The sequence below is a fragment of the Macrobrachium nipponense genome, chromosome 29, assembly GCF_015104395.2.
Source record: "Macrobrachium nipponense isolate FS-2020 chromosome 29, ASM1510439v2, whole genome shotgun sequence".
Classification (NCBI taxonomy): domain Eukaryota; kingdom Metazoa; phylum Arthropoda; class Malacostraca; order Decapoda; family Palaemonidae; genus Macrobrachium; species Macrobrachium nipponense.
In genome coordinates this window covers 47,598,850-47,625,201 of record NC_061092.1, presented here as the reverse complement: position 1 = coordinate 47,625,201, position 26,352 = coordinate 47,598,850, and the positions used below count along the sequence as shown (strand labels likewise).

Genomic DNA, 26,352 nt, shown 5'->3' with positions numbered 1-26,352 from the left:
CGTTCTCAATGTGGTACGGAAAAGCCCGAAAAACCTGACTCTGAATCCTCATCCCCAAGTACAAGATTTTTCCTGGATGGGATCAGTTGGGATTTCTGGTGGTTTATCAGAAGGCCTAGGTCTTCTGATAATCTAATTGTTTTCTGAAGATTCTCCAGACAGTCGGCGTAGGAATGGGCTCTGAGGAGCCAATCGTCCAGATACAATGAGGCTCTGATGCGTTTCTTGTGTAGCATTGCTGCTACGTTGCTCATAAGTTTTGTGAAAATTGAGGTGTCGGTATTTAGACCGAAACAAAGAGCTCGGAATTGAAATGTTTCCTGTCTTGTAAACAAATCTTAGGTACTTTCTGGAGTTTGGGTGGATCGGGACGTGAAAATAAGCATCCTGGAGATCCAACGAAACCATCCAGTCGTCTCGTCTGACTGCAGCAAGAACTGATTTCGTTGTCTCCATAGTGAATTTTGTTTTCTTCACGAAAAAATTCAGGGAACTCACGTCCAAAATCGGTCTCCATCCGCCCGAGTTCTTGGGGACCAAGGAATAATATCGATTGTAAAACCCGGAGATTCCAGGTTCTGAACTCTTTCTATTGCTTCCTTCTGAATTAGCATAGAAACCTCTTGTTGTATCGCTAGAGTCTGGACTCCTCTCTGTACTTGGCTGACAGATCGATCGGCTCGTTTCTGCTAAGGGGGTTTTTTCCAGAAAGGGATCTTGTATCCTTCTTTGAGAAGCTGAATAGACCAAGGATCTGCTCCCTTTTTCTCCCATGTTTGCCAGAAATTTTTGAGTCTGGCTCCTACCACTGTCTGAAGAAGAACTTTGTCAGACTTTATTACTTCCTCCTCTGAAGACTCTTTTCTTGGAGTTTTTTGTAATAGGTCTTGCATTCCCTCTCCTGAGGGATCTACCTCGAAAGGGCCGAGAACTACGTGGTAGAGGAGTGGTTTCTTTAAGTTTCTGTCCTGCAAAACTTGACGGAACAACTCTCCTTGCTGCTTTAGTCATCAGATCTTGTGTCGCTTTTTTGAGTCAGAGCTGAGGATACTTCTTTTACCAAAACTATGCGGAAAAAGATGAGTCGAAAGGGGATGAGCGAAAAGCAGTTCCGCTCTCTGAGTGAGCGTTACTTCACTCGAAAGAAAAGAACAAAATTGGGCCCTTTTCTTCAAGATTCCAGCTGAGAAAAGGGCTGCTAGCTCGTTCGACCCGTCTCGAAGCGCTTTGTCAATGCATGACATAAGGTGAACGAGTTCTTCCGTTTTGGTAGACTTCAAGTTTTCAATTTTCTTTCCCAACGAACCCAGAGTCCAGTCTAGGAAGTTAAAGACTTCGAAGGCTCTAAAAATCCCTTTGGGGAGGTGGTCCATTTCAGAGGAAGACCAAAACACTTTCGTCTTCCCCATGGCCGTCCGACGAGAAGAGTCCACAAGACTAGAGAAGTCCCCATGGGAAGAAGCTGGAACTCCCAAACCCAGGACTTCTCCAGTGTCGTACCAGATGCTGGATCTGGAAGCTAATCTGGACCGGAGGAAATGAGAAAGCTGTTTTTTCCCTGGTCTTTCTTAGAGTCCATCCATTCCTTCATTAATTCAAGGCTCTTTTCGAAGAGCGCGATAATACCATCTTCGTAAAGTCGGATTCTTTAGAAGCCTTCCCTAAAGTGAACTCTGAAGGTGGAGAACGAGGGGCCGCTGGCACAAAACTTTCTGGAAAAAGTTCCGCAAAAACTTTCATAAGCCTTTTAAGATCTGGTGAAGGTTGTAGATCTGTTTGATATTCTTCCTCGGAAACGACTTGCATCTGATCAAAAGGAGAATGGGGGATGTCTTCATTCCTTTTTCTTCTGATTGAGACACAACTGATGTAGCGATGTCATGTTGCGTTTGTGCATCCTGCTGTCCAGTTTCTTGGATGGCCTGGGAGTCTTGTCGTCCAGTACCTTCGATGCCTGGTGTCCTGGCGTCCTGTCTCATAACGATTTTCGTCCTGCGTCTTGCTTTCAAGACGTTTTTCGTCCTGGCCGTCCTTGCTTCAAGACGTTTTTTTCGTCCTTGCGTCTTGCTTCAAGACGTTTTTTCGTGTGCCTGGCGTCCTTGCTTCAAGACGTTTTTCGTCCTGGTGTCTTGCTTCAAGACTTCTTTCGTCCTGGCGTCTTGCTTCAAGACGCTTATCGTCCTGTTGTCTTGCTTCAAGATGTTTTTCATCCTGGCGTCTTGTTTCAAGACGTTTTTCGTCCTGTCGTCGTGCTTTAAAACGTTTTTCGTCCTGGCGTTTAACAGTAAGAGTAGCAGGTTGATATGACTGCATAAGAGAGGAGAGTTTCTGCTTAAAATCTTGCAGTACGGAAAACTGTGGAGCTTCTTGCTGCTGGGAACAGACTAGAGAAGTTGCAAAGTCAATCTCTCTCTCTTCATTCTGTTCGTCTTGAGATGAAAGGCCTGAAGAACGCCAATCCGGAGGAGGAGCAGGAGCATGCACTGAAGGCATCCAATCGTCCGATGCTTCCTTTACTCCCACCAAAGACGACGGCCGCCTGTGCGGTATCTACGTCTTATATTGGTAGGAGAGCAAACATCGGAGACGAAAGGGAAGCGAAACAGGAGTTGTAGCACGCACCGAAAGTCTCCCTTCGTCCGATCCTTCCTTACTTCCTGCCAAAGACGACGGCCGCTTGTGCGACATCATGCGTCTTGATTTGGCAGGAGAGCAAGCATCGGAATCGAAAGAGAAACGATCCGGAGTTGCAGTTTGCACCGAAGGTTTCCCCCTTTCCAATATTTCCTTGCCTCCTACCAAAGACGATGGTCGCCTGTGCGACGTCTTACGTCTAATTTGGTAGGAGAGCAAATATCGGAACCTGAAGGGAAGCGCTCGGGGCTGCTCCAATGACTACATCCTGGACGCTCTTGACGTATATCGTCCTGGCGTCCAGTATCAAGACGCTCGGCGTCCTGGGATTTCCTTTTAATGGGTCTGGATTTAGAAGTCTGACGCCAGCCCCGTCTGGGTACTGCGTCGTCAGAAGACGAAGAAAACACTTTAACCTCGCCTTTCCTATAGCGAGGGTGAGCGCTTCCTGGGGATCGTTTACAGGTTACGCTCGAGGCGGGGACGATCCCGCTCGGGAGCTAAAAACCTCCTCGCCTCCCTTCGTCGGTCGACTTTCCTTCTCACAGGGGTTGGTTGAGCTTGGAAGAGGTCTAGGACTAGGAGCACGACAAGTCCGAGCGGCCGCACCCTCCACTGCACTTGCACTAATTTCACTATTCACTTTAATATCTCTCATATTAGGACCATAATTTATCCCTGTCTGTCTTTGCCAGGGATTCTACCCGTTGACCAAGGGCTTGAATGGCCGTCATCATGTCCTGTAATGATGGACTTTTACCTGTTTCTGAAACTGGATTTGGTAATGATACAACAGGAGGAGGATCAATAGGATTATCGAGGGATAGAGCAAAACTATCTATTTCCTGGACTTGTCTATGGAGGAGCGAGACAAGGTCTTCTTCGCTCTCCTTATCCTATCCTTCTCTAATTTACGCACATAGCGGTAATATTCAATCCATTCAGTCTCAGGCAAGCCCACACATTCATCACATCTATCACCTATCTCACAACCTTTTCCTCTGCATTTACTACAAATAGAATGAGGATCTAAAGAGGATTTAGCAAGTCTAGTCTTGCAACCTTTCACACACATTCTCAAACTTGAAGCAGAATCAGACATGATGAGAAATCAAAAAGAGAGATCAAAAACAAGCAAAGGTCAAACCAACAATATCGAAACGAAATCAAAATCCAATCAAGCGAAAGCCAAAGCCAAAGTGTACTTCACCAAATAATACTGCAAAAGACACGGGCTATAACGAGCGAAGTTCCAACGATGTCACCGTAGCGGCGGCAGGGAAGATCTGAGGAATAGTTGGTATGGTGCTACGTACCTGGTAGCAGGGCGCACAGGTGGTGCACCTGACTACCCAATCGGCGATTGCCGCGAGTTTTGAAATTCTGCCGTGACGTCAGGGACGTAAGCTATATATATAACTACCAGGTGAGTTAGATGTTTGAAAACAACTTTTGTTGTAGGTACTATAAATAAACTTAAATACCTTGACTCCTACCTTATTGGGCAGAAGACTTCATGAGTACTGTCTATGAGTCTGCTTGCCTCAAGAGTTCCAGTGAGGATGAGACCTGTCACTGAGAACTCTTCTGGATCATGTCAATGGGGGCTAGCCCGCTTACTCGACAGAGCCTTATTTTGGATCGTACCAATGGGGCCTATCCCACTTACATGGTAGAGCCTTCACCTTTGTCGTATCAACGGGGGACTAACCCTCTTACAAGACAGAGCCATAGGTCCAAAACATTACAAGGAGCATGAAAACAACCAATCTCGACCACCTGACCACACTACTTTGTTATACACTACGAATTGAAAGTGGTACTTTTCCCTGACCACTTTCAATCGACCATAAAAAACAACACCACAAGATTAAAATTCCTAATCTATCTAAACTAAGCTAGATTGGTTTCAGCCCCTGTCCCAGCACCGAATCCGCAGACACGTAAGGTCCGAGAGAGAAGCACTTATCATAAGTTACACGTACATCTCTCAAATAGTTAGACGCAAACACAGAATTGCATCTCCAATATGTGGATCCAATTAAGTCGTTTATCGACATATTCTTGTGGAAAGCTAATGAGGTTGCTACGGCTCTGACCTCATGCGCTTTAACTCTCAACTGCCCGAGATATTCCTCTTCACAGGCAATATGTGCTTCTGTAATAATCTCTTCGATAAAGAATGCCTGTGCATTCTTTGACATCGTTCTTCTCGGATCTCTTACTGAGCACCAAAGGCTCTCTGAGTTTCCTCCCATTTGCTTTTTCCTCCTCTAGATAGAACTTGAGGATCCTTACCGGACACAAGGTTCTCTCTATCTCTCTCCCTACCAGGGAAGTCAATCCTTTAACTTCAAACGTCCTGGCCAAGGCTTAGAAGGATTCTCATTTTTTGCTAAAAATAGGGGGTTAAATGAACACACTGCAGAATCCTTCCTGAAGCCCACTGCGCCTTCTTAAGCCTGGAGTTCACTTATCCTTTTAGCTGATGCTAATGCAAAGAGGAAAATAGATTTTCTAGTCAAGTCTCTAAACGATGAGTTATTGGGAGGTTCAAATTTCTCTGACATGAGAAACCTTAGCACCACACATCCAGGTTCCAGCTGGGTGGTCTGGCTGTCTTGGACTCCGAAGTCTCAAATGATTTAATCAAATCGTGTAAATCTTTGTCATCCGTGATGTTTAGTCCTGTATGTCTAAACACCAAAGAAAGCATACTTTTATAACCTTTTATAGTCGACACTGCAAGGTTACATTTTAGTCTCAAATATAACAGGAAATCTGCTATTTCCGTCACAGAGGTACTGGAAGAGGATACATTCTGATTCCTGGCCCACCTTCGGAACACTTCCCACTTCGACTGGTACACGCGTATAGTTGACGGTCTCCTGGCTCTTGCAATTGCCTTTGCAGCCGCGCGTGAAAACCCCTTCGCTCTGACGAGTCCTTCGACAGTCTGAAGGCAGTCAGACCGAGCGCGGGGAGGGTTTTTGTGGTATCTGTCGAAGTGGGGCTGTCTGAGAAGATAGTTCCGTAAAGGAAGGTACCTTGGAAAATCTATCATCCATTCCAGTACCTCTGTGAACCACTCTTGAGCTGGCCAAAATGGGGCGATTAGGGTCAATTTCGCTCCTTTCGTCAAAACAAACTTCCTTATGACGTTTCCTATGATCTTGAAAGGAGGAAAAGCGTAGCCGTCTATTCCTTCCCAATTTAGGAGGAGGCCGTCGATCGCTACTGCTCTTGGATCTGAAATCGGAGAGCCCAGTAGTTTTCTCCAGCCTGGCATTCCAATGAGTTGCAAACAGGTCTATGTTTGACCTTCCCCATAGGTTCCAAATTTGATTGCAAACCTCTGAGTGCAGAGTCCACTCCGTGGAAATGACTTGATCTCTCCTGCTCAACAAGTTTCTGCTACTGACGTTTTTTCCCCTCGCCTTGGTATAAACCTCGTCAAGAGTGTGATGTTCCGCTCCTTTGACCATAGAAGAAGCTCTTTCGCCTTCTTGTACAGAGAGAGGGAGTGAGTCCCCCCCTGTTTTCTTGATGGTATGGCTAGAGCTGTCGTGTTGTCTGAAGATTTACCTGCAACACTGAGTTCGAGACTTGGGATTCCCACTGCCTGAGAGCTAGATGCACTGCCACTAACTCTTTCTCGTTGATGTGCCAGGACACCTGTTCCCCACTCCAGGTGCCTGACACTTCTCTCGGGCCCAACGTCGCCCCCCATCCCGTCTCCGACGCGTCTGTAAACAACACTAGGGAGGGGTTCGGTAACTGCAGCGATAGTCCCTCGTTCAGTCTGCCTGGTTCTAACCACCAGCTGAGGCTTTCCTTTATACCTCTGGACAGAGGAAAAGATTCCCACAGATCCTGATTCTTCTGGTCCCACTTCTCCTTCAAGAAGAATTGAAGAGGTCTTATGTGAAGCCTCCCTAGAGAAACGAACTGTTCCAACGAGGAGAGGGTCCCCAGAAGACTCATCCATTCCCTCGCGGAACATTGTTCTTTCTCTAGGAAGGTCTTCACTTTTAGAATGCACCGTTCCTGTCTTTCTATGGATGGAAACACTTGAAAACCCCGAGAATCCATCAGAATCCCCAGATAGACAATGCTTTGCTGGGGATCCATCTGGGATTTCCCGAGGTTCACTAACAGTCCCAGGGACTGAGTCAAGTCCAACGTCGACCTTAGGTCCTCCAGACACTGATCCCTGGATTGCGAGCGAATCAACCAATCGTCGAGATACAGCGATATCCTTATTCCTTTTAAATGTAGCCAATGTGCTACGTTTTTCATCAATCCCGTGAAAACTTGGGGAGCTGTGGAAAGACCGAAACAAAGGGCGCGAAACTGAAATACTTGGCCCTGTATCATAAATCTTAGATACCTTCTGGACAAGGGATGGATGGGTACATGAAAGTAGGCATCTTGCAGATCCAATGACACCATCCAATCCCCTTGTCTTAGCGCTGAAAGAACTGACGACGTCGTCTCCATCGTGAACGTTGTTTTGATCACAAAGTGATTCAGAGCGCTTACGTCCAGCACTGGTCTCCACTCCCCCGAGGCTTTTGGTACCAGAAAGAGGCGATTGTAAAATCCTGGAGAATGAATGTCTAATACCTTTTCTATAGCCTTCTTTTCTAGCATCTGTTGCACCAGATGTAATAGTGCTTGGTTCTTTAAAGGATCTCTGTATCTTGCCGCTAACTCCCCTTGGAGTGGTGGTTAAGGGAGGTTTTTCCCTGAAGGGGATCAGGTATCCTCTCTCGAGGATCGAGAGGGACCAGTTGTCCGCCCCTCTCTGAGCCCAGACTTTCGCGAACCTCAAAAGTCTGGCTCCTACTGGAGTCTGGAGGACTCCTGTCTCACTGCGGCTTTGAGAATGGTCTTCGAGAAGATCGTCCTCTCTTAAACGGCCTTCTACTCTTAGGTGCGGGTCTTGAGGTTGTTCTTCCTCGAAAGGGCTGTTGGAAAGACACTTTATTCGCTGTTCCCTCTCTCTTAGCCATCGGCACAGCAGGTTTAAGCCTCTTGGCGGACTGAGCAAGAAGATCTTGCGTAGCTTTCTCCGACAGTGATCTAGAAATGTCCCTCACTGTCTCCTGAGGAAAAAGGAACTCCGAGAGTGGGGAAAAAAGCAAAGAGGCTCTCTGCAAGGGAGAAACCGACTTGGAGAGAAACGAGCTGTAAATTGATCTCTTTTTGAGCACTCCTGCTCCAAAGAGAGATGCTACTTCTGTGGATCCATCCATGACTGCCTTGTCCAGGCACGAAAGGACACTTGATAACACCTCCATAGTCACAAACTCCGGATCCTGCGCTCTTTTTGCTAGAGCTCCTAAGGCCCAATCCATGAAGTTGAAGACTTCTAGTGTGCGAAATAGACCCTTGAGTAAATGGTCCATCTCGCACATTCCCCAAGATGCTTTAGCTGAAAGTAGAGAGCGTCTTCTAGATGATTCTACCAGAGCAGAAAAATCCGCGTTTTGGGAAGCCGGAAGGCCTAACCCCATGGGTTCCTTCGTGTCGTACCAGACACCCGGCTTACCTGTCAATCTAGACGGAGGACACAAAAACACCGTCTTACCTGCCTCCTTCTTAACCAGGAGCCAGTTCTCCAGATTCTTGATGGCCTTTCCCATAGAGAGAGTTGGCCGCATCTTGACAAAAGAGGGGGATTTTGCCAACTTAGTACTCGATAACAGAGATCCCGGAGATGGAGGATCAGCCGAACACAGCGAGTCCCCAAACTCCTGAAGTAGTAATGCAGAAAGTCTCTTATAATCAGAGACTCCTACTTCTTTCGTCTCTTCCTCCTCCGAGACTTCCTCCAAGGTTACATTCGGAGAGGGAGACTTCTTAGGTGAAGAAGTCCTGGCAGGTATGCGACTCTTATCCTTCAAGAGCTCGTCAGAAGAAGCCGCCAGTTCAATACCCGAGATATGTTTCCTCGGTAAAGAAAAAACCTCCGCTTTTCTCCGCTCCCCAGGTTCTTGAATACCTTGCTAGGGGAGGAGGTCTAGAGCCTGCCTCATCAGGCTCTTGGCGCCTATCCGGAGAAACACTCGTTTCTATTCTCGAGCGCCTACTATGAGTAGGGCGCGAATCCAAAGTCAGGATCCTTTCAGGCTCTTGGCGCCTGTGAGGAGAGGCGCTTGCGCCTACTCTCCTGTGACTCCCAGGAGTAGGGCGCGCGTCTGACAAAAGGCTCCTTTCAGGCTCCTGAATCTTACGAGGAGAGGCGTCAGAGCCTACTCCTGATCTTCCAGGATTAGGGCGCAAATCCCTGGCAAGGCTCGTTTTAGGCTCTTGCTGCCTTTGAGGAGAAGAGCTTGCGCCTACTCTTGATCGTCTTACAGGAGTAGGGCGCAGATCCAAGATTAGGCTCCTTTCAGGCTCTTGACGCCTGCTAGGAGAACGGTAAGCGTCCACTCTAGATACTCTTCCAGGAGTAGGGCGAGAACCCCTGTTTAGGTTCTTCGTAGAATCTTGGAACCTGCTAGGAGAGGCGCTTGACTCCCTTGAGGAAAGCCTATCATAAGGTCTCGAGTAACTTAACGAGATTCGATCATCCAGGAGTCCTATCGAACGTTGGCGCCTTCTAGAAAAGTCATCCTTCGAAGGAGAGCCTTTCTCGCTTCTATCCCTCTGAGCAGAGCGTTCCCTCTCTCGTTCCTTCCTTCCACTTGAAGAGGAGATCCTACTCCTAGGAGATCGTTCGACAGATACGAACCGATCGCTGCCTTCTCGCAAGGGGACTTTCTCCTTACTCCTACAAGGAGAGGATCTAGCTCCTACTTCTTGGCGCTTTGTGCTATGACTCTTAGCCTAGAGCTTCTGCGCGGAGAATACCATCTTCCCTGTCTAGACGAAGTTTCAAAGGAGTCGTCTACTCTCGGGGGAGAATAGGTTCTTACTGGTGAAGATCGCCTATTATACTCCTCCTTCCTAACAGACCTCTTAACTGGAAGAGAGGCGTCCTTCCTGCGAGAAGGTTCCTTGCGCCTACTAGTAGAAAGAGAGCCTACTAAAGAAGAGAGATTCGCTTGGAGGTCCAACAGGAATTTCTTAGTAGAGGACCGAATCCCTTCTGGTGAAGATTCCGGAGACTTCATAGCCTTCTTAGGCGCAGGAGAATACTCCGGAAAAGGCTCTGGGCTGGAGTCAAGAGCGCCTTCTCCTGGAGGTTTCCAGGCTCTCTTGAGAGGGCACGATTTGGAAGATGAGCTCCATCCTCGTTTAGGAGAGGACGAATCAGTCGGAAAAACACTTCCTTAAGAAGCTTTTCCTATAGCTCTCTACAGCAGCCTGGGACGAGTCTACAGGACCTGCTGAAGGGACGCCTGACCGTTGGGGATACTCTACATCCCCCTTGCGGCTTTCGACATTCCTCCTCCCTTGGGCATGGGAGTCTGAAAGAGGTCTAGACACTTCACCCTTACCTTGGTCTATATCTCGCAATTGCTGTTGCAAATCACGGATTGAAGCTTCCACAGCGGCTCTCTCGGCAGACACATCTGCGGGTTCGCTGCGGGGGGAAGGAGCTGAAACCAAAAAGGAAGATGGCGAAGCTACTGCAGGGTTAGAAATACTATCCTGTTCCGCAGAACAGGATCTACTTGAACTTCTAGCTGAAGCTTTTCTAATCCTATCCTTTTCTAACTTTTTAACATACGAAGTTAGTTCTTTCCATTGTAATTCAGTTAAGCTCTCACATACATCACATGTATCCTTAACCGAACAATCCCTTCCCCTACATTTTACACAAACAGTGTGAGGGTCCAAAGTAGCCTTAGGCAACCTCACCTTGCATCCCTCATTTACACATACTCTAAACAGAGTTCCAGGTGTTAAATCGGACATATTAACCAACTAAATCCAAAACACAGCGTATGCCAACAACCAAAGATCAAATACTTCCCAAATAATCCTCGGCGGTAGGGGGTGATCACCTGACCTACCTGTAGCATGTGCCGCGAGTTTTGAATTCTGTCGGACGTCGGAGACATAAGCTAAGTATATATCTGCCGGGTAAGTTGCATGTGTAAAACTAACCGCGCTGTCATTTTTTGAAAAAAATATTTTTTCCTTTTCGGCGCTCACTCCGAGACCCCCTTGGCATACGGGAGACGATTTTTATTATACCCCTTCGGCGTTAAAGGGTTAATACAATAACCACAAATTCCCAATAACCTTAGCTTGTAATTAAGCGCTGTATGATTCACACAGTCATAGGCTGAACTAAAATCTAAACCAACGATGCATGCCTCTGCACCATCCTTACAAGCACACTACCAGATGCTAGATATTGACAAGAATGCATCACAAGTACCAAAACCTTTAAAAACCCAAAGTGTAATGATGAAGTAGGTTAGTATTATCTTCAACAAAATAGGGGTAGCTGAAATGTGCCTATATTTTGAAAGGTATGAGGACCACATAGACTAATACAACAAGAAAATTAATGAAATTAAAATGAGTTTCTGAGTAATCTTCATTACTGTTACTGGTAGAGATGATCCTGAAAAAAAATCCACATGATACTGTCAGAACAAAGTGTAAGCATACAATACAATGTGAGTCTGGTAAGACTGGGATTTCTAAGCCCAAGGAAATAAGGCATTAATGATTAATGGGTTTGCATGAAAAAAATCTGTCTTAAAAACAAAGGATATGCATTTGAAAATCTATAGTCTCCTGGAAAGAGGTTTGTTTAAAATTTCAAATACAGAGTACCTCATAATATATATACCCCCACAAGCCCACTTACCTACGAAAACACTGTGACGTAGAAAGGTTCACCCTATATCCTTTCATAATATAAGGATTGGTTCTAAGGTATGATGGTGCCCTGTGGAAAGGCAGTATAAAGCCATTCTGCTTCTTTTTACGCTGACACATACTTCAAGTTCACCTAAGCACTTCCTCTGTGAAGAAAAATATTTTATCACTTATTTGGTTAACATTAAGCTGCTCCTCCTGCAAGAGGGTAGTTCCAAAGAAAAACAATAAAGGTTATCCCTACAAAATCATACTTCAACCACTGAATTGTGGATGAACAGCCCTCTGTGCAGAACATTCCAAAACATCAGCAGCTTCACACACCTACATAAAAGACTTTTCAATATTATATCAAACCTTCCTGCAAGCAATATGCCACTCACTTCAATATTGCATGCACCCTGGTGCTTCCTGAATACTACATACTGTACTGTATAAGGATCCTTACTTTCAAATACATCTGACACCACACCAATCCATCATTTTCTAGGTTTTCTTTTTTACTTTCCTTCTATTACTACTAAATTAGACAAACTTCTCACCAACCTTTTCATCCTCCAATTACTACACATAACCAAACTACCTCAAAACACCCTGATCCAAGCTTTTTACCAATAAATATTTCTATCCATGTCCATATTTCTCACTCTTTCAATGCTTTTTATGGCATATGTACCAACAAAAAATTAATTTCTTTAGTTTCAAATTTTTTTTTTTTTTAAAATCCAGAACTGGCACAAAAATTACATTTTCATGATAAAATAAAATTTGACATATACTTACTAAGTAATTACATAGCTAACATTTTCTAGCACCAGCAGCTAAAATTCGGAATTCGTGGTAGATTCTTCTTTGTTTTGGCTACAGGTAAGTAGTCCTGCCCACTTTCGGGAAAAAGAGGAACAACTGAGCCAGGTGCTTCAATTTGTTTATGACTGAAATCATCCATGTTTGGGGAGAAGGGTGGGCTCCCATTCTGTAATTACCTTGGTAAGTATGTGTAAAATTTTATTTTGTCATAAAACTGTCATTTTTACAAAAGTAACTTAGCAAGTAATCAAATAGCTGATTCCACATTGACAGGAGGTGGGATACAAGGACTACTCTACCCCAAACCATTATGTGATAATGAATTTGTGAATAGAAAAGGGCTCACATTTCTGAAATGCTTGTTGTTTACTTACCTTGTAAGAGAGCTGCTGCAAGAAAATACTGCCCCAGTCGGCACTCATCTTACAAGGTAGAGGCTGGGTAGTTTGACCCAGGTTGCTTACTACTGTAGTGGGAGCTTTGAAGCGAAGCCTGAGGTCTAATCGCTTGCAAAGATTAAGCACACAATGCCCCTGCCCGGGGCGCACTACCAACAAAGACCAAGTCAACAACATTACCTATACCATAAAACTAAATTCCAACCCTTCACCAAAACAACGGGAGGGTATCCTGGTACCAAGTACCCCCAGACTCCCAACAACACACAACCTTAAATCAAGGCAAAAAAGTAGGAAGGAGTGCTTCCTAGGTTCCCTTCCCAATACCATACCAGCCACTGATAAGGGGCCTAACGTACTGCATTCACTATACGTACACTGTTCCTACCTCTTTTAGGCGGTGTGATGTAAACACTGACTTGCATCTCCAGAAAGTCATTGGAAGGATATCCGTCAAGGAAAGGTTCCTCTTAAATACCAAAGAAGTGGAAATCGCTCTGATTTCATGCACTTTTACCTGGAGAATATGTAAACATTCTTCGCCTATTTGAGAGTGTGAGTCTCTAATCACTTCCCTTAAGAAGAATGACAAGGCATTCTTAGAAAGAAGACATAAGGGCTCTTTTACTGATGTCCATAAATTACTGGAAGGGCCTCTAGTCTTCTCCATCCTTTTCAAGTAGAACTTCAGGGCTCTCACTGGGTAGAGGGCACTCTCCTTTTCTTCAGGCCCTAATAATTCTGACAAACTCTTAATTACAAAAGAACAAAGCCAGGGATTCTTGTTTTTTACTTTAACACCACATCTAGATCCCAGGCCACTGAATCTTTTCTTCTTATGCTCTTATTCAAAGATTTAATCAAGTATTTGATGCCTTGGCTTACAGACAAATCTAATCGTCTATGACTGAAAACAGAGTTGAGAAAAGCTCTATAACCCTTGATCATAGACACAGATAAGCCTCTGGAATCTCTAAGTAAAAGAAGTCTGAAATTTCTGTCACAGTTGTCTCAGATGACGAGATACCTTTTTGTTTGCACCATGTGAGGAAGATTGCCTCACTTATTTTGGTACACTGCTGCAGAGGATTTATCTTTACATTCTGAATTGCTCTTGCAGCCTTTCTTGAAAACCCTTTTGCTCTAAGTAATCTGTTGACAGTTTGTATCCTGTCAGAGCAAGAAAGGATAGCCCTTGATGAAACCTCTTGAAGTGCAGTTGTCTGAGCAAATTTGTCTTCGGAGGGAGCATCTTGGGAAGTCCACTACCAGTTCCAACAGATCTGGAAACCACTCTTTTAATGGCCACAACAGAGCTACCAAAATCATGGACATATTCCTGTGTGTTAGCAACTTGTTTAGTACCTCCCTGATCATCTCGAAGAATGTTGGTAGTTGAGAATTTCTGTGCGTCACAAAAAGATTGATCAAAGGTTTTCCCCGAAACCTCCAAAGGGACCAGCAGTCCTGATCTAGAGTCCACTATGTGGGGATCATTTGATTCTGCCTGCTCAACTGACCCACAAGGACTTTGTGACGATTGTTGTCCGATCTCCTTGAGCCACAGGAGATTCCTCGCTGCTTCACACAATGAAAAGGAGTGCGCTCCCCTGTTTGTTGATATATGCTAGTGCCGTCGTGCTGTCTGAGTGCACCACTATTGTTCTGTTGTACACCTTCGACACAAACCTCCTGAGACCTAAGTGAATAGCTTTTAACTCCTTCACATTTATATGCATCTCCTTTTCCTCCTGAGACCATACTACCAACACTCTCTTGGTCTCTAGTAGAGCTCCCCAACATATGTCCAACGCTTCGGCATAGAAGTATGGGTCAGGGTTCTGCAGGTGAAGAGACTTTCTCTCTTGAAGCCTTCCTTCTGATTTCCACCACAGCAGATGACTTTTTATCTTGTGTTACCGGAAACACCAACGAGTTGGACTGACTTTTTCTGTCCCAGCTGGCCCTGAGACAGAAATAAAACACTCATGTGGCATCTTCCTAATGACACAACCTGCTCTATCAAGGCCAAAGTCCCAGTCAGGCTCATCCACTTGTTGGCTGAGCAATGTTGAAGGGTGAGAAACTCTTGTATTCTCGGAAAAGCCCGAAAAAGAAGAGTTCAGAGTCATCCCCAAATAAACTATCTCTTGAGATGGAACCAGCTGAGACTTGCAAGTTTATTAATAAACCTAATTCCTGAGTCAACACAAGTGTCCTTTTTGAGTCCTCTGTGCACTGCTCTTTTGACTGAGAGTGGAGGAGCCAGTTGTCCAGATACAGCTATATTTATTCCTTCTAGATGCAGCCATCCTGCTTGAAGAGCTATAACCCTTGTGAACACCTGTATGGCCGTCAACAGGCCAAAACAGAGCACCCTGAACAGATACACTTGATCTTGGAATCTGAGATATTTCCTTGATTTTGGGTGCGGTGGGATGTGGAAGTATCCATCCCCCATTGTCTATTGAGACCATTCAATCTCCCTGGTGCATCACCGATAGAATGGAGCGATTTGTCTCCATGCGAAATTTTTTCTTTTGAACGAAAACATTCAGGGCGCTCATGTCTAAAACTAGTCTCCAATCTCCTGTCGACTTCAGCACCACAAACAGCCGATTGTAAAAACTCCTCTGAGGTCTTGTCTGTGATCAACTCTATAGCTTTCTTCACAAGGAGGAAATGTACTACTGCAAGAGCTGAAAACCTCTTAAAGTCTACTGAGTAGGCAGTCAAAATGATAGACTTCTTGACTAAGGGGGGCTTTTCTAGAAAAAGAATTGAATACCCAAATCTTATTACTTCCATTACCCATGGTTCTGCACCTTTCTTGCTCCATACCTCCCATGGCTAGTCTTGCTCCTATTGGTGCATGGAGGAGATCGCTTTCACTTTTTGGGGGCCAATCTCGTTGAGGATTTCTTAATGGCTCAAGAGCCAAAACAGACGTTTGATCTTGTTATGGGGTTCGATCTCGGTCTACTGCTACGGAAGGGAAAGGGCTGCAAAGGGGAAGCTACCTTCACACTCAATGGAGTAACTTCTTTCGGCTGTCTCGTGGAATGAGCCAACAAATTTTATGTGGACGTCTTCTCAAGCCCCGACACTATGTCATTAATCAAAGATGGAGGAAAGAAGGAATCCTTTCAAAAGATGAAAATAGAAGAATGGACTTCTGAACTTAGGTGACTCCCTTAGTGGAGGAAGAACATGGAGGAAGAACACCAAACTTCAGCTCCCTCTTTTTCAAAACCCCTACCACATAAAGGGAGGCTATTTCTCTTGAAGCGTCCCTACTCAAAACAAAGACATCAAGAACATCCAATCCAATGCCTGAAGGGAAGTTCAGGTAATCTTGAATCTTCTTCACTAAGGCTCCAACAGACCAATCCAAAAATTACCTCTAAAATATTGAAGGCATTCTTAAAAAAATTATCGAGTTCTGCTGAGAAGAACATTATCTTGTCTGCAAGCCAAAAGTCCACTTCTTAAGGGCTTTCTTCACATAAGTTGACAACCATCTTTGGCAGCTTTGTTGCATCCGGTACAACACTCAACTGAAGTGTTGTAGTAGAAGCATGAGCTGCTGGAGAGAAGGTAGGATAAGTACACAACAAAAACTTCAGCAATGCTGCATAAGCTGAAGAAGATGAAGCCTCCACTGGTGCAATGACATCTTCCTTTTCTGCTGATGACACCAGATGGAGGAGGAGATCCTTAATGGGTTTTAGTGCATAAGGCTTCTTTAAATAGCCTAAAATGTCATCTAACTTTTGGTGGGCAGGATCTCTTAGACTGTCCTGTTCTCACCAGATCTTGCTGAGGTGCCAAATTCGCTATATAATCTCCTTCTAGCCCCGAACTTGCTGATGAAGCAAAAGAATGATCAAGATCCTTCACTGTCTGTTGCTTGGAAACTAGCTGTTCCACTAAAACTGAGCGAACGACATTCACTGGGTGTTCCATTGGGCAATCGACAACTTCCAGGTGCTTGGAAGACGTTGGGGGCTTTGACTCTGACTGGCGCTTCTGGAACAGCTGCACTACTAGGTAGAGGGGCACACTTATGGCTCTTAACCGACAATGAGCTCTCCGGAGAAAACCTCTTCGGGCTATCCCAAAAGCTGCACAAAGGTACAGCTTCTCTAGACTTTCTACACGGAACCACTGGCGCCACCAAAGTGTCAGCTGCAGACCTTTTCAGTGGTCTGGAAGAATCACTATATACTGCCATCGGCACCTCTTTTCTGGGATGGAAGGCTCAGAACTCGAGGAAAGACGGTGCATGCCCACAAAGACCTTCACCTGGAATTTAGTGAAAGGTGAGACTGAGGAGCCAACTGCCCATGGGTAGACACTACTGGCCTCCCTTGGGCTTCCGGTATGGCTTCTCCCTGGTGCAGGGTAGTATGCCAGGGTCATCTGCCTTGGAGAATTCACTTACAACACTTTTGTGCGCTCCATGAGAGCTTTCACTGAATGACCTAATTGAGTCACTGTATTAAATATTAAATTCGAACTTACTGTCGAATTTACTTCCCAATGTGGCAATGGTGTTAGGGTTAAGAACCTGGGAGTTGGGACCAGAATTAAAAGGAATAGTAGAAGGGCTGGGAACAGGAGAAACAGCTGGGACAAAGACAATTGGAACACAATAGTAGATTTATCTAATTCTTGACTAGCAGTCAATCTGTCTTGTCTAATACGCACAAGCTTTTCTTTGTCTATCTCTAGCCAATTTACATAGATAAGAAGCTAAAGTCTTCCACTGTTTTGCATCCCATCCCTCACACTCCAATCAAGTATTATCCACTGAGCAGTTTTGCCTTCTACAATTAACACAAATTGTACGAGTGTCATATTTTGCTGACGTTTACCTTGTCCTGCAGCCCTTGCTGCAATAACGAGTGCTTGATACACTAGTGTCAGACACTGTAGGTTACAAGTAAAGTCAAATTCAGTAACTGTTGAAAAACACAATTTGTTACAAGTCAAAAAACAAGTACTTCACTGCTTGCCAGGAAAAGCAGGAAAGAATTCAAATTCCGAACCAGCTGCTGACCCACAACCTTGTCATAAGCCGGCAGAAAAAACTGAAGCATCTGGCTCAGTTGCTCCTCTTCTTCCCAAAAGTGGCAGGATTAGTTACCTATAACCAAAACAAAGAAGAATTGTTGTTAGCTATGTAAATAGTACTCGGTAAGTTACTTATGTAAAAATTTCATTTCCGTAAAGTCCAGTTAGCTCAATTCCATTTTCATAAAGTATAGTTGGCTAAACAGTCTCCTCACACATTTCCACCTTAATGTCTATCAAAAGTCAGTATTCTATATATTCCCAGCTACTTTCCTTGCTCAAACTATTCTGTGACTCATCTCTCTTTCTACCCACATCCATTATTTTTGTTCCAAATCCTGTATCATCATCTATTCCCATTAACTAACATTTTACATCACTCTTGCCTATTTACTCTAGGATTTTTCCTCTTTCAAAAACGATTAAATTCTTTCATTAGTTTCTCTTCATTATCCCTTCTCAATATTCTGCACTCCACTCACATCCCATTTTCTTACCCGACAACTTTGCATCTACATCTGCTGCCCTTTCTTTGACTTGTTTTATCACGCCATCTGTAAAAACATTAAAACACCCATGGATACATTATACATCCTTGTTTCAAATCCACTATTACTACACCAAAACAATCACTATTCTGCCTGCATATTGCAAAACTTGCTTCACTTCCATCATAAGCCCTTTTAATTTCTCTCATAAAGTTATTTTCTAAATCATACATCCTCAACACTTTCCATCTGTGATTTTATGTAAAGTTACATATTTGAATTGTTCCTATAAAATTAAATATTATTGTTACTGGAAGTTATTTAGTAAAAAATTATTCATCAAGACAATAATCCATGACATTCCTAGTGTTTATCAAAGTCTAATTAAATACCCATAACCTTAAAGAGGGGTAAAAAATAACTCTTGGGGATAGAGCATACTTATAAAACAAAGTTTCATATTTATTTTTCAAGCCTGAAACACTTCCTTAAATTATATCCGCAACCTTAAAAGAGGTCTGTTTCAGCTGTGTCAATGAAACGAGTTTTTCCCGTTTCTACCATCATTTTATATAAAAAAATATAACATAAAAAAAAGAATAGTACATATTGTATTTTGTTATCATCTGTGAAAAATTGTCTTCCAGTCACCAAGAAGCTCTAATTATGGATTATAATGCTGTATACTGAACACTAAATGGAAAATTTTACTTTAAGCATTTAAGTTTTTTCAATATATTTCCGTACAGACATTCATTTCTTCTTACACTTGCAAAAGCAAAGAACATACATACATATGGAAATAAATATGCAGACAGATATACAAGGGTAGATATAACAAACACAACATAACTTGCTTAAATATGCCAAGGTTATCTGAAAAAACTTAATCACACTTCAATGAAGACTAAAGACAAAAGATGTACAAAAATAAATATGCCAAATGATAAAACTGGCAGAATACACACCAACTGGGCTCTGCTAGATGCACAAAATGCCTTAAGCAGTTGTTAAGGGTAAGTGACATTGGTGCCTGGTCGGAAGTTAAGTAAAGGAAATGCAACCCCTAAATGAGAATCAACAGACCCTTTACTGCTCTCATACGCATCTCTTTTCATGGACCACTACGGTAACAGTTGGACATGTAAATGTGCAAAGGAACCAAGTCCCCAATATAAAAGCCAGCTGCATGTTAACAAGTTTAAAAGGACCAATTCACATAAATTCCCACCATATTTTCTTCCATTCAACCAACATGTACTCCATATATGTGTTGGAGTTAAAATTTCATAATACTGTAATACATTGTCCAAAGACGAGTTTAGCAATACACTGATCATTAAAGTACATTACTATATCACTGTGAACATAATAAATATAGAGAACTTATGCATGCATGTCAGTAACCATTATTAATCTTCTCAGCTTAATCCTAGTAGGGGTCACTGCTTCTAATGAGCCTTTTCTCGGTGTTTCTCTCTCTCACTGAATGGCTCATTTCATAAAATGTTTTGGCAAATGTTTTACAGACAGATACTCTTCCCGACCCCTACCATCCCTATTTATCCAGGCTTGGGAAAGATAGAAAGCTAAGGGTAGCAATGGAAATCTATAAACAATGAACTTGGAGGCACTACATTTCTCATGGCAAACGTCTCCTATACACATTCACATTTTCAATGTAAAGCATATAGCTGCAAGGCTTCATGGATTGAATTCTTCAAAATCATCTGAATTTTCCCAATCGCCAAATTGCTCTCTCTTCATCACTTTTACTTCAGAAGTCAAGTTGAAGACAATCCTGATCCCTACACAGCATCTCTCAATTTCCTCTTGTTCCTTTTTTTTTCCTATCTCACTTCTTCTTCCTTAGGTTATCATTTCACCCTCCCACTGCTGTTTAATCTAAACACATTATCTGTACATCATACTGTAAATAAAACTGCCTTACTGCTATCACTCATTCTAATATTTGTGCATTAATTTCCTCAAGTTGCTTTCATAGTGGAAATTCCAGTAGTATGTACATATATGGTATATCCCCGAATTCTAGTTGTCATAGTAATGTAGTAATGATAAAATTGCTCTAATATGTATATATATATTACAAATAGATACTCTAATTTCACTTATTTCCCCGGTTTTGTGCAAGTCTTATACCCAGTTTGGAGGGTAAACACATACCAATTGGCAACACTGATAAACAATAGAAGAGCACGAACAACGCTGTAGGTACTGTTCACAGCAAAACTGTTGATATTTGAGTCAGGAATCTAGTTATTTTTCAACAACGAATATTTTCAAATTAATAATCATGAATACATAAAAAGTTTATGCAATTCATGACCTTATACTGGTGTTTAACTATTTATTTGAATAATTATCTAGTGCATGCTTCTTCCTCTTTCTACAGAAAAATCATCAGTTTCCTTGGAAGCCAAACGGATGGTGTAATTGTTGACGATTGTTGTGAAGAAAGTGCCCCAGCGTCTATGGGTACAAGTGGTGTGCGGATTTAGCACATGAAATGGAAAGTTTATTGACACAAGTGATTCCGCAAACATCGAGATGGCATCAATCTTCTATATATTTGGTGTTTTAAGTAAAAATTTCAAAAGCGCCATGGAGGTATGTTTGCACTGTGCATGGCTAGACTTTCACTAACCTCTGTTTAATCTTAAAATATGACCTTAATTTTTAACTTTGGAGAAAATACTTACTTTGAAAGGAGAGCAGAGGTCTTGAGCTGTTGCTCTCACCACCGATGACTCGTGACTAGTGCCCATCTCCGGTGTCAGGACGTGTCAAAGTACTTTTTTTGGAGGGTGGATCCACACGCAGTCAAAACGGGATCAGCTAGTCCAGTCGGTTGTTTTCCCTAGTTTGTTGCTGTGGTTCGCACATAAAGGTAAGTGAGGTATGGGTAAGGGTAAAAACAGAAGGCTTCTCTTAAAACTAAGTGTAACACTGAAAAAACAAACCACAAGTTACCAATGTCAGAATAGCAACTATAGTGGGTAGCAAGGTATAACTAGGTAGCTATGTACAGCATTGGGTGGGGGAAACACTGCAGTGGATCCATCGTCATTGTGGATCAGCCTTATTCACTCAATATTTAATTGGTAAAACAAGAATACAATTACATCTTTAAGCATACCATTCAAAAGATTGAAGTTTCGTCAACATAATGTGATATATGAAAGCGCCATTCGAACTAAAATAGGCATTTGAGGTCTACGTAAAATATGTTTTCAAGGCAGTTTTGAAATCCAATATGGCATCCACCGACTGAGGTGCCGTTCGTAACTGCAAAGGATCCAACATCTTTCCCAGCCTTCTCAGCACTCATTTGAACAATGTTAGCATATATGTGAAACAGTTATTGATCTTCCTCAAGATTGCAGTTGTAATCATCACAATAAAACAACATTTTGTTGCCTATATTAGTGAAAGTATGAAACTTCTTATTCCCGGGGTCATGGTGGTTTGAACAGAAATTCATTTTTACCTTGTAATCAGTGGTTTTATCTTTACTGCCATCACAACTGAAAATCCACAGTGCTTATTTGATTATAATTATACACATTTTAGTCTTAATCGCCAAATTGCACTTGAACTAAGTTGTGGTTCCTAGTTCCTAAGCGCTCACTCCACAAACACAGTTGCAGGCAGCACATGACTACACGGTTTAAGAGGTGCAAAGCTTTATTCCCTTAATTGTTTAATTTACTCATTATTTAGTTTAACTTTACTTTGTTACTTCAAAATGTTTATTCAATTCATGACTATTATCCATTTTTTGCAACCAAATTAACCCCGAAAAAGTACAAATATTTCTAAAGTAAATATGAGCAGATGGCAAAATGACAATTCATCGTTGCCAATTTAGCAGAGCTTCACACATACGCCGATGCATTTACTAACTGTTTCCATGAATTCTAGTTGTCATAGTAATGCAATAATGATAAAATTGCTCTAATCTGTATATATACTACAAATAAATACGCTAATTTCACTTATTTACCTGGTTTTGTGTAAGTCTTATAGCCAGTTTGGAGGGTAAACACATACCAATTGGCAACACTGAAACAATAGAAGAGCGCGAACAACGCAGTAGGTACTGTTCACAGCAAAACTGTTGATATTTGAGTCAGGAATCTATTTACTTTTTCAACAACAAATATTTTCAAATTAATTATTGAATGTAAAAAATTTATGTAATTCATGACCTTATACAGGCGGTCCCCCCGGGTTACGACGGTTCCGGCCTTACGACGTTCCGAGGTTACGACGCTTTTTCTTAAATATTCAATGGAAAAATCCGTCCTGGGTTACGACGCTTGTTCGAGGTTACGACGCTGACGCTTCCGACGCTCCGAAGTTAACGACGCTTTTAAAAAACGCATGATAAAAATCCTTTATAGTTTAGCACAGTATATTAATAAAAATAAGTTTCTGGTTAGATTACAACAAAAATTTTGAGATTATGATGATTTTCGACACTTTTATGTTGTATTTTTCTATGTTTTTTAGTGACGCCTCATATGCGGAACTAGTTTCCGAGCGAATGAATACATATAGTTTACATAACAGTCCAAAAGCGCAAATAATGAAAAAATCATTGCTTGTTTTCCAGTAATAATAACAAAACAAAGTTTCTGGTTAGATTACAACGCAAATTCCAAGATACCAAAGAGAGACATTATCCAGTAATTTGATCAGAGAGAGAGATAGAGAGAGAGAGAGAGAGAGAGAGAGAGAGAGAGAGAGAGAGAGAGAGAGGAGAGGCGTCTTCCGACGCTCCGAGTTAACGACGCTTTTAAAAAACGCATACTATGATAAAAATCCTTTATAGTTTAGCACAGTATATTAATAAAAATAAGTTTCTGGTTAGATTACAACAAAAACATTTTGAGATTATGATGATTTTCGACACTTTTTATGTTGTATTTTTCTATGTTTTTTATGACGCCTCATATGCGGAAACTAGTTTCCGAGCGAATGAATACATACTAGTTTACATATAACAGTCCAAAAGCGCAAATAATGAAAAAATCATTGCTTATACGAAGTTTCTGGTTAGATTACAACGCAAATTCCAAGTATCCAAAGAGAGACATTATCCAGTAATTTGATCAGAGAGAGAGAGAGAGAGAGAGAGAGAGAGAGAGAGAGAGAGAGAGAGAGCGTCTTTTCCCGACGCTCCGAGTTAAGGACAGAGAAGTGTTCGTTTCGTTAAACGGCCTCTGACTCATGCCAGTAAATGTTTTGTTGATACTAATAATATAAGCCTATTTAAAGATACGTTTACTTTAATTAGTCTATATGATACGTAAATAGTAATCAACTGTTCTTGTAGCCCTCAATATTTGGCAAAATCGAAGTATCCAAAGAGAGACATTATCCAGTACGTAATTTGATCAGAGAGAGAGAGAGAGAGAGAGAGAGAGAGAGATAGAGAGAGAGAGAGAGAGAGAGAGAGAGAGAGGAGGAGACGCTTTGGCAACAATGGTCTCGGGGGTTTTTATAGCTTCCTTCTGCTTGATGATCGTGGATATTGTAGAAGGATTTCGACCATACTCGTTGCCAAATCGACGATACGAACGCCACGTTCATGCTTTGCTATAATTTCATGTTTTGCTTCCATCGAAATCATTTTCTTGGGTTTTTTCTTATCACCTGCTTTGTCTTTAGCTTTGAGACCCATGGTTAATAATAAAATAGACAAAATAACACGAAAAATAGGCGCAAATACAACGAACTAAACAACGACGTGTTAACATGCAGCACCAACAAACAAACAGACTGAACGCCATTTATCGGTCGCCTATACAACTAACACTCATCGCAAAATCGTATCTCAAATATTTCGTTGTATATCAAAGCTTGTATTTTCGCAAATTTTCTGTTATATCTCAAAACATTCGTATATTAGGGCAATCGTATGTCAAGTTTCCAATGTAATTTGATCAGAGAGAGAGAAGAGAGGAGAGAGAGAGACGAGAGAGAGAGAGAAGATGAGAGAGAGAGAGAGAGACGCTTTGGCAACAATGGTCCTCGGGCGGGGATTGACGTAACGTTTATTTTCTGAACAGATAGGACAGAGAAGTGTTCGTTTCATTAAACGGCCTCTGACTCATGGCAGGAAATGTTTTGTTGATACTAATATATAAGCCTATTTAAAGATACATTTACTTTAATTAGTCTATATGATACGTAAATAGTAATCAGGCTGTTCTTGTAGCCCTCAAGATTTTGCAAAATCACTCCAGGTTGTACATAAAACTTCAAGAATGTAGTGTCACCAGAGGATTACAATAGTTTTTACCTTCAAGAACCAGCATTCTTTTATGAAAATAACTCCAGGTTGTACATAAAACTACAGGAAACAACATGTAGTGTAACCAAAGGATTACAAGTAAGGTTTTTATAACTTTTTATTAGTTTAAGACATATTTCCAAGCGTCGTTCCGGCTTACGACGATTTTCGGCTTACGACGCGTCTCAAGAACGGAACCCCCGTCGTAACCCGGGGACTGCCTGTACTGCCATTTAACTATTTATTGAAATAATTATCTAGTGCACGCTTCTTCTTCCTCGTCTACCAAAAAAATCGTAGTTTCCTTGGATAAGCTGTGGTTGGTGTCATTGTTTACAATTTTTGTGAATTATAGCCTAAGTGCCCCAGCATTTATGGGTACAAGTGGTGTGCAGATTTAGCACATGGAATGGGAAGTTTATTGACACAAGCGACTCCGTAAACATCAAGATGGTGTCTATCTTCTAAATATTCAGAGTTGTAAGTTAAAATTTCGAAAGCGTCATGGAGGTATGCGTGCACTGCGTAGAGCCAGACTTTCATTATCCTCTGTTTAATCTTAAAATATGACCTTAATTTCTAACTTTGGAGAAAATAGTACTTACTTCGAAAGGAGACTAGTAAAAGTCTTGAGCTCCTGCTCTCACCACCAACAACTTGACTGGTGCCCATCTCCGGCGTCAGGACGTGTCAAAGTACTTTTTCGGAGGGTGGATCCACACGCGGTGGAAACTGGATCCACTAGTCCAGTCGGTTGTTCCCTCTATAGGTAGTAGTAGTAGGTAGGTAGTAGGTAGCTACCTACCTACTTCACGTTCTTGGGAACAACCTGATTTGTCATCCTAACCTAGCCTACCTTATAGTAGGTACTAGGTACACACAGGAACTCAGCTAAATAACGTTCACACAGACAAAATGGCATTACTCACAGGGGCTGAACCCTACGGAAGGCAACATGCAAGCACATTAGCTCAACCTATTGATTTATGCTTTTCCTATAGCTACTACTAGGGCTACTACCTAGTAGCTTAGTACCTAGGTATAGGCTATAGCCTACATACCTAGGTAGGTAAGGTAACCTAAAAATGGAATTCTGCTATAAACAGGGAAATGAACAGTTCCCAATGAAATACAGTCTAAATAAGAGAAAAATTATGCCTTACCTTACAATTCTTCTCAAGAAGATACCTGGGTTTTGCTACCTATGGTTCTACCGCGGTTAACAGACTACCGGTACCCGAGGTAACATAAATAGCTAGGTATAGCTAAATGTTGGGTAACAAGTCTTATCTAATATAAAGTCGTATGATATTCTCATACAAGTACTTGAAAACCGTGCCACTTCCGGGTGGACCTTGCAATCCTAATCTCGGTGGTGGGGTCATCGGCATTGACTGGCCATGGTTGACCGAGTTGCCGCTGCGGTTCGTTTAAATGTTTTTGCTCAGAGTTGAGAAGGTGCAGACGATGAAACAGCTGAGCAGCGAGTTATTGCCAACAAAAATTTAATAAAAATTTAAATTACAGCCCTTTTTAACCTCTAGCGTAATATAATATGATTCTTTTGACTTGAAAAGTTAGCAGTCGAACTATCAATATAAGCTTTTTTCTGGATGTATTCAAGGGAACATTATAATAATCATTCTAGTATTTACTAACCGGCACCTATTAACTGTTTGATATCGAGATGAACTTTGATGATTAAATTTTGATAATTTGGACTTTGATGGTTAGATTAGGCCACTACGTTTAAAATTGATAAGTATACAAAAAGTATGTGATCAAGTACCTACGGTCATGAAAATGACACTCATATGATTGTGATTGTATGAGATAGTGT

The 26,352-nt window shown here is 42.2% G+C and overlaps 1 protein-coding gene across 8 annotated transcripts in view; it reads right to left on the bottom strand.

The window, feature by feature from the left end:
- The window catches only part of LOC135206265 (progestin and adipoQ receptor family member 3-like), a 169,239-nt gene extending 143,278 nt beyond the window's left edge, over nt 1-25,961 (bottom strand). For 7 of the 8 annotated variants that reach the window (XR_010312715.1, XR_010312714.1, XR_010312716.1 and 4 more), the window contains exons 1-2: nt 25,676-25,961; nt 11,411-11,567 (exon numbers count right to left, since the gene is read on the bottom strand). Coding sequence is in view for 5 of the 8 variants with exons in the window: in XM_064237681.1 (XP_064093751.1) it covers nt 11,411-11,541 (131 nt within the window). In the remaining 3 variants the exon portion in view is untranslated. Of the gene's footprint in view, nt 1-11,410; nt 11,568-18,202; nt 18,536-25,675 lie in introns of those variants that run through there. The other variant, XM_064237680.1, reaches the window with a different exon arrangement.
- Between the last annotated feature and the right edge of the window lie 391 nt (nt 25,962-26,352).